Source organism: Dasypus novemcinctus, chromosome 8, assembly GCF_030445035.2.
Source record: "Dasypus novemcinctus isolate mDasNov1 chromosome 8, mDasNov1.1.hap2, whole genome shotgun sequence".
Lineage (NCBI taxonomy): Eukaryota > Metazoa > Chordata > Mammalia > Cingulata > Dasypodidae > Dasypus > Dasypus novemcinctus.
Window position 1 is genome coordinate 22,953,785 of NC_080680.1, and position 14,700 is coordinate 22,968,484.

Here is a 14,700-nt window from a genome sequence, read left to right on the forward strand (position 1 = left end):
TGGGTGGTTTTTGCCATGTTTACTGCTTTTTGGCTCCCCACCCTGAATTCTTCAACTAAGGCCTATGCAACGGTTCTAGTCGGTTGAGCCTGGTTGCGTTATTTGCATCCCCATTGCGGATCATCATCTGGGAATTGCGAGCAGACATTTTGGTCACTGTCCAGAGTTCCCTGGGTGGGTGCTCTCTAAGCCAAGATAGAGCCCCCTGTGTGACACACATTCTTTCTTCAAAGTTTAATAAAGTCATTGTAAGTTGTTTACAATCAGCCCAGGTGGGTTTGTGGGTCTGTATGATGGCCTGGAAAAGGTCCGCCATGGCTTGAGGCTTCTCTGAGAATGGTGGGGTGTGGCTTTTCCAGTTAAAGAGGTCTGTTGTAGTAAAGGACTGGAAGATGAATTTCAGTTTCCCCCCTGAATCTGATCATCTGCATTGTAATAAATTGGGGCCCAGGCTTCATGGAAAGGTAACTGGAAGGCCGCCTTTCTCTCTGTTTCCTTTGCCCCCAGGGCTCCCCATGGTCCGAGTTGCCGTTTTTCAGCTTCTCCTTTCTGTCTGATGATTAGCGCTGCGTTGCCAGGGGCAACCAGCTGTGAAAGCAGCTGGTCTGCATTTTTCGGTGCGGAAGGTGCCAAACACCATTGCTGTGAGGATGGTGTAGGTGCCCTCTCTGGTGCAGATGGATATAAAGGCAACTGCAGAGATGGTGTGGGCATCATACTTCCCCATGCAGATGATGAGGGAGTGCTGCTTAGGGAAACCTGCTCATTCTCATTCCCCATCACTCCTGTGGTAGGAGCAATTGCATAAGGCAGCGGGAGGTCATTTTCGTTTGGCCCTTCTAAAATGGGTGGATCGGCACTGGATTTGGGGCTCCCTTTCTCTCAGCTCTTTGCACGATGCTTGTTTGGTCTGGTTCCTGGGACAGCACTCCTTGGCTTTTAGGCAAATCCTGGCTTCTTTAGTCATGCACTTCTCTAACCATGACAGACTTTGACTCACGTTTTGCCAGGCATCGATGTCGGAGCACTGGTCTGGGTGCTCTGGTTTTCCAGTTACTATGTCATGGACTTTATGGATGATTTGGGGATCTAAAGGGCCCTCCTGGGGCCAGCCCATGCCAAAAGTCAGCCTTTGTAATTCACAAAGCATTCTAAGCTTTCCTGGCTGGATCTTTATGCCGTATACTTCTCCATGGAACACACCGGTGAAGTTTTTCAATATACAACCTAACGGGGTCCTAACTTTGTGTGTTTCCCATGTTTCCACTCTGTGCCTTCACTGCACAACACTCACTCAAGCCTCACTCTTCATCTGTCTCCGGCTGTGTCCCTTGCGGGAGCTTTCGGCATCTCTTGTCCTTAGCGGGTTGGTATAAACCCCCGACTTGGAAAAGGGTCCCTTTGCAGGGAGGCCTCCTAGACCACCCTTGACCGTATGAGGTCACTATGGATCAGGATTCCGCACTCGCCCCGTAGAAGTGATTTTCTGTGTCTCACTCAGTCTCCACAATCATAAGCACACAACTCCCCTGCTTTACTTTTCTCAGACCAAGAGAGAAGGTGGCTTTCTGATGTATTTTCAGGAGTACTGGGGCCTCCTTCTAGAGCTGACAGCCTCCCTCCTAATTTTAGAATTAGGCATTTCCTGTGCTGTGCCCCCAGGGGTCTTACCTGTTTGGCGTGCAGGTACTCCCTGCTTCGTTCTCAGGGTCTTCCCTGATTCCCTGATTTGGTGCCCCTGGTTTCTCCGGGAGGGCTCTGGCGAAGTCCAAAACCACCTTCTGGACTAAAAGGGAGTCCTGGGGTGCCCAGGGCTGGTTTTTGCCCGGGCCCTCCCGGCCTCGGAGACGTCTAGCAGGGGCAAACAACTGTTGCCGCCTCTGACCTTCTTAGCATAATCCCAGGAGAGCCCCCAGAAATGTAGTAGCAGAGAGAAGTTAGGTGTACGCTGTATTGAAGGCCAGGACGTGAGAATTCTGAAAAGGAAGTTTTATTTTTACTGGCCGGACTCGGCCGACTCTTGTCCTGATAAAAACCGAGCCCCAAATAGAATTTTTGGGTCCCTTTTATATAGGGGATATAAGAGTAGGGAGTCAAATGGTGCTTGTATGCAAAAGAACTTTTTCTTAGTTTCTTCAAGTGTTTTATCTGAGTATTAGATAGGTTGTTTCCTCCAGGTAAGCTTGATTTAACACATATCCCCCATATTCCAGGTAAGCTTGAGTTAAAATTTATCCCCTACATTCCAGGTAAACTTTTAGCATGATTCCCCCACATTCCAGGTAAGCTAGACACATTTGGCTTGCATCCTCTCTGAATAGCCACAGCCTATAGAGCTTATACTTCTCAGTTGGCTTTCTAGGCATATATGTGGATATAAAATAAGTTTGAATTTATGCACAGGCTATATTAATATCACTGAGTTGAGGTGATGATGTATTATAAATGTCTTCATTAGCTTTCCTCTGGTGATTTAGCAGTCATTCATGGCTTTGCCTAGATCGATTATTTCATTCATGGTTGCAAAACAGTGAATTTTCTTATTATTTTGATCTGTATTTATTAGCTGTGATTCTTTTATAAAGAAGAATCATCATTCCATATGCTCTATTTGGTTAAATTTTACTCTTAAAAAAAATTGAGCTCTGAAAATTTCCAGTTTTTTTACCATTTCTTAATAAGGGCTAAAATATTTTAGAATGTACCCTTCTTGAAAATGGGAGCTTACTTGAACATATAATTATTAACTGTTATTTGATGGGGTAGATAAAAATATTTACTAAAGTAAAGATCATACTCAATCCTAGAACATCTGATGAAATTAATAGAACAAGGAAAATGATTGTATCACAATTGGTACAACAGATTTACAGAATCACTGTAGTGTAGTGCTTTATAGGCTCTGGAGGTAGATGGACCTGGATTTGAATGGTTAGCTTTGTCACTTGCAGGCACTATGACATGAAGCAAGTTACTTAACCTATTATGCCCCAGTTTCCAGTCTGTAAAACAATATTACTACCTACATCATGAGTTTCTTGTGAGGATTTAATGAGATGGTTCCTATAATTTACATAATGCCTGTATTAATGTAATGTAATTGTATAATCAGGCAGTGTAGTAATATGGGTGTGAATGATCTTGCTCATACTAAAAGTATATTTTTTGTGCTCTGTTCCTCTTCTTGAGCTCTAAAAGTTCCTCATAACTTATCCTTCTTTTTATGTTCATCATCTCCTACTTAGTATCTACAACTCTCCATTGTAACCAATTTATCAAAACTAATAAAAAATGATTCTAGGAGAAATGAAACACTTCAAAAACATTTCAAAAGTCTCTGTATTATACCATATGGGATATATCTGAAACCATGTAGGAATCCGTGGGTCTGAAATTTCTGAAAAAGAATTGTTATCTAAATCATCTCTTCATTCTTTTTTACATTTATATTAAAAAGAAAAACTATGTCTTTATTTTTTTTAAACTAATAATTAATTGTTCAAATATCTGTACCTTGGTCTCTTGTCATTTTTTGTAATTTTGAGGGTGTCTCTCTGAGAAGACTGAGAGAGACTTAGGTTTGAAGGATGGTGCTTCCCTTTAGGATTTTCTTTCCTTTCCAATTTTAGGTCTTGGATTTAAACAGTTAATCCAGGAGGAAACTTAGGAAGTTATCGTAACCCCATCTGTCTTCTGAATTATGCCACAGGTTTGGGTATTACTGTAATTGGCCCCAACTTAAAGCAGATGTTACATGGCACTTTGCTTTTCCTCCTTTGCTCCTCCTAGATGAGTAAGCCACAGGCTGCTTTTTAAGTTCTTTTTGGTTGTATTGCTTGTTAGAATATTACTGGTAGACAAATTCAAGAGTTTGTGAGGAATTCTACATGAGAAATATGCAGGATGAAAAAATATAAGAAATAATGTAAAATATTTGATTCTGAGAAATTGTAACAATTAGCATAATTAAACTGTATATTTCAATAAATCTAATATTCTAAAATCCCTTTGTAACTTTCGTAGTATAAATTCATACTAGCTTATAAATGTCTTTAGAATTTCAGAGGTTCCTTTGAACTCTAGTTTTTTAAATACCTTTTTTTTTCCCCCAATTCTCAATTTATTCATTTTTTTAAAAGATATTACATTAAAAAATATGAAGTCCCCATTCACCCCCACCACCCCCACTCCACCACTCCCCCCCAATAACACTCTCCCCCATCATCATGTCACATCCATTGTGTCTGGTGAGTACATCTCTGGGCATCGCTGCACCCTATGTCCCGTGTTTACACACCATAGCCCACACTTTCCCACGTTCCATCCAGTGGGCCATGGGAGGACATACAACATCTGGCAGTTGTCTTTGGGGCACCACCCAAGACAACTCCAAGTCCCGAGAATGCCTCCACATCTCTTCTCTTCCTCCCCTTCCCCGCACCCAGCAGCCACCATGGCCACTTTTTCCACATCAATGCCACATTTTCTTGATTATTAACCACAATAGTTCATGAATGGAATATCATTAAGTCCACTCTGATCCTTACTGTATTCCTCCTTCCTGTGGACCTTGGCTTGGTTGTGTCCATTCCACAGCTATGTCAAGAGGGGGTTTAGATTCCACATGGATATTGGATGCAATCCTCCTGCTTTCAGTTGTAGACACTCTAGGCTCCGTGGTGTAAATACCTTTTTAATAATATTTTGATAAAAACATAAAGACTGATTTGTACCAAAGTTTATGATTTCTCTTCATCTCCTCAGAAAGAACTGGGTTCATGTCTCAGCTTTGCTAGTATTGAAGATAAACATCAACATAAAAACATAGTTTTAGGTTTAGAAATGTTAGAAACATTTTTGGTTCATACATGTTGTAAACAACTGCCAACAGGGAGAAAGACTTTTTAAAAGTACTCCAAGATTTTTATTTTCTTTTAAAGCATAAAAAATTAATTGTAGAAGGGAAAATCCCATGAGTTCCTTGCAAGTTTAGTTACAGGGAAGTGATTAACAATATGTAACAATTGGCAGCGGACTTGGCCCAGTAGTTAGAGCGTCCGTTTACCACATGGGAGGTCCGCGGTTCAAACCCCGGGCCTCCTTGACCCATGTGGAGCTGGCCCATGCACAGTGCTGATGCGTGTAAGGAGTGCCTGCCACTCAGGGGTGTCCCCCCGTAGGGGAAACCCACGCGCAAGGAGCGTGCCCCATAAGGAGAGCCGCCCAGCACTAAAGAAAGTGCAGCCTGCCTAAGAATGGTGCCGCCCACATGGAGAACTGACACAGGAGAGCTGACAACAGCAAGATGACGCAACTAAAACACAGATTCCCGTGCCACTGACAGCAACTGAAGCGGACAAAGAAGACACATCAAATGGACACAGAGAACAGACAACCAAGTGGGGAGGGGGAAGGGAGAGAAATAAATAAATCTTTAAAAAAATATATGTAAAATTAATAAATACAATTTGTTATCTCTCACCGTGTTCTGTGTTATCTGTATCTTCACTTTTTAAAATATCTTTCACAAACCTTGACTTCTGTTTGTATGTGGAGATTAATGTTTAGATGGGTAATGAAAGGCTCTGTAATAAAACTCTTTGACAAGGAAAGTCTTCTTACATTGAATGGTAGGAAAATGCACAGTGGAATCTACTATTTTCAATAGAGAACACATGCATAATTCAGTGAACTTTGAGAAGTTTTTAATGTGATTAATTAGCAGATTTTTGTTTAGCTCCTTTTATATAAAAGGGAATTTATAACATAGTACCTTTTTAAACAAAGTGCCACAGTTATAAGGATTTACTTCATAGTTTTTCTTATATTAAACCTGATTGCCTCCTACTTAAAAAAAATACCTTTCTGAGCAGTTGATATACAATAAATTACACATATTTGAAATGTATGATTTGATAATTGTCCTACATAGGGCTGATTTACCCATTAGGCACAGTGCTGACAGCCCATGATACTGGTAGGGGCCAACAATAATGTTTTAATTGATTTTAAAATCAGAAGAAAAAAGTGAACTTTTTAGGTTGAAGGAAATGTTTTAATAAAGATTAATATGTTCCTCTTTATATACCAAAGCGGTTGTAAAACAATTTATAGATGGGTTCAGATAGAGGGGTAGAGTTTCAGATGACAACTGGGGGAGTGCTGAGTTCCCATTCTTGGAAACTCTGTTACACTCCCCAATGGAGCAGCAGCAATTCCCCAAGTACCAGGGAAAAGGCCAGTGAAGAAGGATGGTCTAGTGATGGGCCCTTGATACTGATGACTATGCTTATGACCTGTGTGCTTGAAATTTCATCTAGGTCCAGAGCTGAAGAGTGCCTAAGAGTTACCTCCTGAGAAACTCCATGTTGCTGAAATGGGGCCACTCTCTAAGCTAAACTCAGCATGTAAATGCATTACTTTCCCCCAGCATGGGAATGACTCCAGGGTATGAGCCTCCCTGGTGCCCAGGGATTACTACCAAGCACCAGCTGGTGATGAAACTAGAAAAAGATCTTTAATAAAAGGGGGGGAAATGGTCAAGATAAGTGAGTTTATATGGCTAAGAGACTTGAAACTGAGTCAGGAGGTCATCAGAGGGGTCACTTTTATGCTTATTATCTCAGCAGGATCTCAGAGACAGCCAAAGTAGATATAACCCCAGGTAGTGGTGCTCCTGACGGCTACAGAGTCACCTAGTTCCTATGGTCATAACAGGTGGCTCTGGAGTTCAGTACCTTGCCAGTGGGCCCTACTTTGGAATTTGTGCTTCTGATCACAGAGGTCAGATATGACCTCTCTATGCGTGCCTCTTCTGTCACTTTTACTGAACCTGTGGTTGGTGCTGTGGTTGGTGTATGCTGAGGAGACTTGAATCTCTGGACTGTCCATGTGCCAGCTGGTCCCTGAACCTCAGCAGAGTTGCAACACCTACTCTCTGGTTCGTTGGACTTAACCAGGCCAGCTAACAGGGAGGTGAGGATGGTCAACCACCAGACCAGAGAACCAAGAAAGTCTACAGGTGCAAGCAGGAGAATTCCGTCCATCAGCCATGTGGGATCTAAGCCCCCTCTCAATTTAGAGGAGGAATAAAATATGGATTAGAGTAAACTTACTGGTATTCTATTATGGAATTACTGTGGCTAGCAATGGAAGAAATTATATCGTTGATGTGAAGACAGTGGCTGTGGGAGTTGCTGAACGTAGGGAGATGGAAAAAGAGGTGTGATATTGGGGCATTTTGGGGACTAGGAGTTGTCCTGAATGATATTGCAGGGACAGATGTGGATTTATATATCCTGTCATACATAACCTACTGAATGGACTGGGAGAGAATATAAACAACAGTATAAACTATAATCCATGCTATGTAGCAGTGTTCCAAAATGTACTCATCAAGTTTAGTGAATGTACCATACTAATGAAAGAAGTTGTTGATGTGGGAGGAGTGGGGGATATGGGAGTGGGGGATATGGGAACCTCTTATATTTTTCATTGTAACATTTTGTGTGATTTATGTATCTTTTTTAAAGAAGGAAATAATTAAAAAAGAAATTTTAAAAATGGAGTTAGGGGCTTATGAAGGTAAAAAGTTCCTAGAGCCCTAGAAAATCATAGTATGGTTCTGGATATATACAAACCCATGAAACCATTACCACAACCAAAATAATGAACATATCCATCATCCTCAGAGTTTTTTTTGGGGGGTTTTGTTTTTCTGCTTTGTAATTTTCCTTTTCCATTCCTCCTCTACCCTATCCACTTTCTTGTCCCCAAGGATCTACTGATCTGTTTTCTGTCGTCATAATATTTTCAGGAATTTTATCTCCGTGGAATTATATAGTACGTACTTTTTTGTTTTGTTTTGTTTCATACATCGTGATTGTTTTGAGATTTGCCTAAGTTGTATCGGCAGTTTATTCCTTTCAGTCGCTGAGTAGTAGTCCATTGTGTGGATATAACATTTATCTGTTAATGGGCACTTGGTTTATTTCTAGGTTTTGGCTGTTATAAATAAAGCTGCTCTGAACATTTATGTACAAGTCTTGTATGGACATATGCTTTTATGTCTGTTGGATGAATACTTAGGAGTGGAATGCCTAGATCTTAGGTAGCTGTATGGTTTAACTTTTGGCAAATAAAATCTTTCAACATGTTAAATCTAGCTTTCTGAACAAATGAAGTACAGTTACAGTAACTGCTGTAATGCCTCAGTCTTCTAACATTTTTCTCAGTTCTGGGCCAGTTTCAAGTGGTTTGTTTTTCTCATCGTTATAGTAGTTGCATGTTTTATAATTTTTGATTGGATGCTAGGCACTGTGAATTTTACCTTCTTAGGTGTTGAGTATTTTTGTATTCCTATAAATACTCATTCAGTTTGTTCAAGGGTGCATTTAGGTTCTTGGAGGCAGTTTGAGCCATTCAAATCTTGTTTTAAAGACTTATTAGATGGGATCAGAGCAGTGTTTTGTCTCTGGCTGATTGTTCCCCAGTATTGAGGCAAAATCTTTCCTAATACTTTATCCCATGCCCCTTGAACAATGAAGGTTTCCACTCTGGTTGGTGGGAACAGGCACTATTCCCAGCCCTGAGTGAGCATCCGGCATTGGTCTCCACTCCTTTTAGATGGCTTTTCCCCAGCCTTTGGTAATTATTTCTCATGTATGCACTCATAACGATTTTTGCTCAGTATTCAAATGTAAGCCTCTGAAAATCTCTAGGCTTCTCTTTTGGTACAGCTTTCTTTCCCTCTTTCCCCCTTTTCCTCTTTGCCCCTTTCCCCCTTTCCCCCTTCCCCTCTTTCCCTCTTTCCCTCCCTCCTTCCTTCCCTTCCAGCTTGGTCTTCCTGGACTCTGTTTCCTCAGCTCAAGGGTTATTTGTGCTCAGCTCAGGAATCTGCCAGGCTCTGCCTGTGTACTATGCTGGGGCAGTCATAGGGCCCACTTCATTTGCTTCTCATCTCTTATGGATCACTCTCCGTCTTTTCTTGATGTCCAATATCTTAAACAGTTCTTGTATATATTTTGTCCATTTTAATTGTTATCAAGTGGGAGGGTAGATACAGTTTCTGTTACTCCAGCTCTGCCAGAAGTGGAAGTTCAGATTGCCTTCTTATAGGGAGACTGACATTTTTTATTTTATCATTTCCTTTCTCAATAGGGAGCTTATATTATTCATCTTCTATGCTGCTTAGTGTTGTTGTTTTTTTTCTTTTCAGGAGGTACCAGACATTGAACCTGGACCTCGTACATGAGAAGCAGGTGCTTAATGACTGAACTCTACCTGCTCTACTATACCAATTGGTTTTTATGTGAACCTAGAGAAATTATATAACTGCTGAAGCTTTTAGTTTTCTTATTCATAAAAATATGCCAATAAAAATTAAATAGAAAACACATATTTAAAGCACCTATAATTGTGTCTAGCATTTATCAGGTTTTGCTGAATGAAGTTTTTTACTTTTCAGAAATTGTAGTTTTTCTCAGAAGATCCATAGTTCTATGTGTAATTTTGGCCAGTTTAAAAGCCATCCTTATTTTGATAATTTTATGATTTCATGTACATTTTATTACATAACTATAAAATTATGAAAAATTTCTTACTATGAACCAATATCTATCTTAAACCGTAACTTCCTTCTAATCAGTTATACTGTTTACCTTTATCTACATCTGGTCATCCAACTTCTTTACCACTACTATATGCAACTTTTACTTCATTGCCTCATGTTTGGCTTTCATTTGTTGAATACTTTTTTTCATAGTTGTTTACATTTTTTTAAAACTTATGTAGATTGTAAAATTATCTGAGAATATATAAGTTTGTTCTCTAATGTTATATCCATGAAGAACCTGTTACTGTGGGTATCTGGTAGGCATTCAACAAATGCTTAATGATGAATGAAATGCTTAAGTTTGACAACATACATATTTTAATGAAAATTAATTTTAGTAGTTGAAATCTTATGAGAGATTCTTTAGTATGTTGTAGCCGTATGTTTTTAAAGTTATTGAAATTAAGTGCCATTTCTTCAGTTAACTTTTTAAATGTTTAAACTATTTGAATTACAGGTTTCCACAATGGTGCTATGTATATTCTTAAAGTTGATTAATGGTGGTTGATTTCCCTGTGGGTTACTCAGTATTTATGTTCAAAGAAAATATAAGTATCTTCAATTATTAGAGCTGTTCCTTTGTCCTCTAAAGGTAATAAGATTTTTGAGACGTTGGTTAGGCTCATTTTTCTCTTTGGTGCCTTATGGCTGAAAAATGTTAAGAGCTCATACTACCCAAATCTCCAACTTTCAAAATATTTTGCTTTTTAAAATAACCTTAAAAATGAGTATTATTGCTTGATAGAGCTAAACTACTTCAAAAGTGAGAAATCCAAGGAAATATCTATAGAACTTTGGAGTTGTTTTAATTCTTAAAACTATGATTTAAAATAGTATGGTTCCTCTGTCAGTATCAGATACAGGCACAATAATGATTCTGATCTAACTCTGATATAAAGATTTGCAACGTTAATAAAAAATTTTTTTGGTGCTTTTCTATTGATACTTTAGTCTTCCTCATATTTGATTTTAAGGTTAATGGAAGATGCATATTGAGAAACACCATGTGTAATTGACAGTAACAAAGATAAATTTTGGAATAGATAATAGGATAATTATCAAACGATTGTGTGAATTTACTATTGTAGATTAATTTTACTAGTTTTGTTGTTGTTTGTGTTTTCTCGTGTTGACAGGGTTGCTTTAGACACTCTTGCTGCATTGCTAAAATCAAGTAAGTTTTTAAATACCAGAAATACTAGATTCTATTTCTCCAAGTATTATATCTATTATATTAATGAAACTGGAAATGTAGCTTTAGTCTATGTCCAAACTTCCATAGTTTAAAGCTGGTTTATAATATAATGTAAAAATTGTTTTATCTTCTAGTACAGTTGATATTCATTGTAACTAACCTCATGTTATATTAATTGAACTATAATTTATTCAGAACATTTTTATAATTTATTCAAATACATTAACTTTCCACTTTTAGGTTATATATATAAACATAAAGCTCCGTTGGTAGAGGAAGACAGCATATCAATGTTATATGAATATTGTTCTTTAAAGTGAAACTAATATGGTATTGAGAACTTTTACCATGTGGAATATCTTGAACATAATACACATCACATAGGATTTTCACTTAGAATACTTTCGTTAGAAATTTTATTTCTACTGTAAATTCAAATTTATCACATTTAAAAAGTGACTGTTTGGAGCAGATCTTGAGGCCCAAGTAGTTGAGCACCTGCTTCCCACATGGGAGGCCCCAGGTTTGGTCCCCAGTGCCTCCTGAAAACAAAAATAACAAACAAAAGAAAAACCATATCAGGGACGCTGATGTGGCTCAGTGGTTGAGTGTCGACTTCCTGCATACAAGGTCGGAGGTTCAATATTTGTCCTTGGTACCTTAAAAAAAAAAGTGACTGTTAAATGAATTTATTAGTCTAATAAGTTCATTAGACTAAACTAATAAAGTCATTTACACAATAAAACATTTTCTTTGTTTTCAAAACTGAAGCATTGGAGTAAATATATCTTACTATGATAAGCCTTTGGAGAGTAATCATTTACGTTTGTGTTCTTTTTTTCTCTCCAACATAGTATCTCTATTTTAAATATTAATTTTCATTAGCGATATCAGTAAGTAACAATAAATAAAAGACACTCTCATGGATGATTGATTGATTAAAATTAATATTCTATTTAACCATGATAGCATTTTAGTCTTAAAGCTTTGTATTGATGGCTTTACATTTTTTTCTTGCCCTTAAGTTTGAATTACTAGAATTATTTTTTTTGAGTAGCATAAAATGATTAATTTAGTAAAGATTTATGAAATATAAAAAAGTCACCAGCCTTCTTATTTAACAATTTTATTCTTGAAATGAAACATGTGGTTCTCAGATTAATATGTAGTTTTATATTCATATATGATGTGATAAACTTCAGAATATTTGGATTAATTAAAAAAGATATTTGTAAGGGAGCTGAGGTGGGTCAAGCCACTGAGTGCCTCTCTCCCACTTTGGAGGTTGCAAGATTAGTTCCTGGTGCCTCCTGAAGAGAAGATGAGCAGACAATGGGCGCAAAACAACGAGGGATGGGGTAGTAAATAAATCTTTAAAAACAAAACAAAATAGATATTTGTAGTCTTAATTTGATGATCCCTGACTTTGTCATTCAAATTGTATAGCGATTGTTATATTAATATAAAAATATTTTTAATTTCGAGTGAATTAAAATATCTGTTAAAACTATTAAAGCTTACTAATTTTCAGGGATCACAGATGACAAAATCATTAATTCTAGATCAGTGAAAACTAAAATTATTATAAGTTTCAAGTGTTTTATAGAAATCAGTTAACCTAAGATGACTAAAATCTGATATCTCAGTTTTTAAAATAGCTTCCTTTTACTCCTTTTGTTCTTCTTTAAAGGAGGGTGGCAGGCAAATTTGTCTGTACTCCATCAGGATAAAATAATTACTGGCAAGTAGAATGACTCTAATTTATACTTAGTATGTTTTCAAATGGGCACTAAATAGAACAAAAATTTAACAATGCAAAATAACATTTAGTGGCACATTGTATATTTTAAATGTACCGTGGCATTTGGAACATCCTTATTCACTGATTTTTCAAAGGTTGCTTTTGTGAGGGGACAGTCATTTGCTTTAAATAACTATAATAGATGTGAGAGACTGTAGAGTAAAGAATATGCATACATACATAGTTCAGGAAGATAATTCGGTTGACATCATTGGGAACATAGACTAGAAACCCCAGCCTAAAGTCAAACCTAAAGTGTCTTTTAATTAGATAAGGAAGAAGAGATATAGGCTAATTGGGAGTTTGGTGCCCTGAACACATGAATAAAGATCCCTTTACTAATCTGTTTCACTTGTGCTCAGTTGCAGGTTGTAGCTCTCTTCACTTCCCTTAAGAGTCACTCAGTACATGTGTTTGAATTATGGCTATGTTCCTGATGTATTCTTTCATAAAGAAAGATTAAATCCCATTTAGGCTATTGAGAATTCCAGTGGAAAAACACAAAGTTTTTAATAGAAGTTAGAATTATGATAATGACTTTTTAAGAGTATTATATTTACAGCTAATAAGCTAAAGGCTTATGTTCCAATTGGTATAAATGAAGTGTATATATTAATTTAAAATACATGAAACATTTGTTAATCAAAACAGTTGAACTTATTTTGTACATAGATACAGTTTTAGCAAATTTTCTATTCTAGGCACAATAGGAATTTTAAAACTTTCGCATATGGAAGCTTTCTTCCCCTTGGAGGTTTCTTCTAGCTCTGATGTGTCAGAACATAATTTCTGAGAGGGAGTTAATAAATTTTATTATCCCAGTGTCTGTACATTATGTGGTAGGTATGTATTAGCCCATTTGCAAACTGCAGTAATTCTTTAAGGCACCTAAAATCACTGTAGTCCACTGTTGTGCTATCTTAGAGTCCAAGCCCTGAACCAAGGGGTCATTTCATAGCTAAGTTTGAAATATGGAGGAGATTGGTATTTCTTTGTAACTAAATAATCTCAGATGTATTGGCATTCCACATTATCTTGCACCTTTTATTATTGGTCCACCAATGTGATGCTGGATGGCTCAGTATGTTAATAAATGATTTCCTAGGTGCCGTCTTAGTAAAATGCACCCTTTTGGTTAATCATCTTAAATGTCAACATTTGAAAAATAATAAAATCAGGCCAAATTTGTGGACTTATTTCCAATATTTTACTCCAGTAAAATCAACCATTTACAAAAAACTTTTAGTATAGTTTTCATTACATTGGAGTACACTGAGTTCTAATCATATAATACTCAACATTTCATTTACTGAAGTTGTATAAGTGCTTTCAACTTAGTATTGTATAGCATGAATTTTCTGTAAATGCTAGGTAATTAGAGCAATTAAGTTATTAGAAACAAAGTTTGGCAAAAGAGCTACAATCAAACTGAGTTAATTTCAACAAAAGCACAGAAGTTTGTAATAGTAACAATAATGATAATGATTTAAAATCATATTCATAGCTAGTAAGTTAAATATATTCCATTGGTGTAATCAAACTGGACATATTCTTAAGTTTTAAAGTACATGAAACTTTGTTACTATGAACATTTGAAAAGATAGAATCTTAATTTTAAAAATGAGATTTTGGTATTTATAAACTACTAAACAATATATGGGTAGCTTTTTGGAAAATGTTGTAATTTGCCCTCTGGAACTTGTATTTATTTTAGTAGGTACACAATATTTAAATATGTAGTTACCTTGGTTTTTTTTGGAGAAAAAAGAATTATAAGAATTCATCACAATATTGAGGGGATGTTCTTTGATTTATTCTACCATTTTCTCTTGTAATTTTTGTAAAATTTTTTCTCAATTTTCTTTTGTTAAAGAAACAAATGCCAGGAGAGCTGTAGACAGAGGATATGTCCAAGTGCTTTTAACAATTTATGTAGATTGGCACCGCCATGATAATCGGCATAGAAACATGCTCATTCGGAAAGGAATTTTACAGAGTTTAAAAAGTGTTACGAACATTAAATTGGGAAGAAAAGCTTTTATTGATGCCAATGGGATGAAAATTCTATATAACACTTCACAAGTGAGTTTT

The 14,700-nt window shown here is 36.9% G+C and overlaps 1 protein-coding gene across 6 annotated transcripts in view; it reads left to right on the forward strand.

The window, feature by feature from the left end:
• AGTPBP1 (ATP/GTP binding carboxypeptidase 1) overlaps positions 1–14,700 on the forward strand; it is a 255,124-nt gene that overhangs the window by 105,031 nt on the left and 135,393 nt on the right. For all 6 annotated transcript variants that reach the window (XM_071216649.1, XM_071216650.1, XM_058301576.2 and 3 more), the window contains 2 exons: positions 10,750–10,787; positions 14,483–14,691. In XM_071216649.1, coding sequence (XP_071072750.1) covers positions 10,750–10,787; positions 14,483–14,691 — 247 coding nt within the window. The remainder of the gene's footprint in view (positions 1–10,749; positions 10,788–14,482; positions 14,692–14,700) is intronic.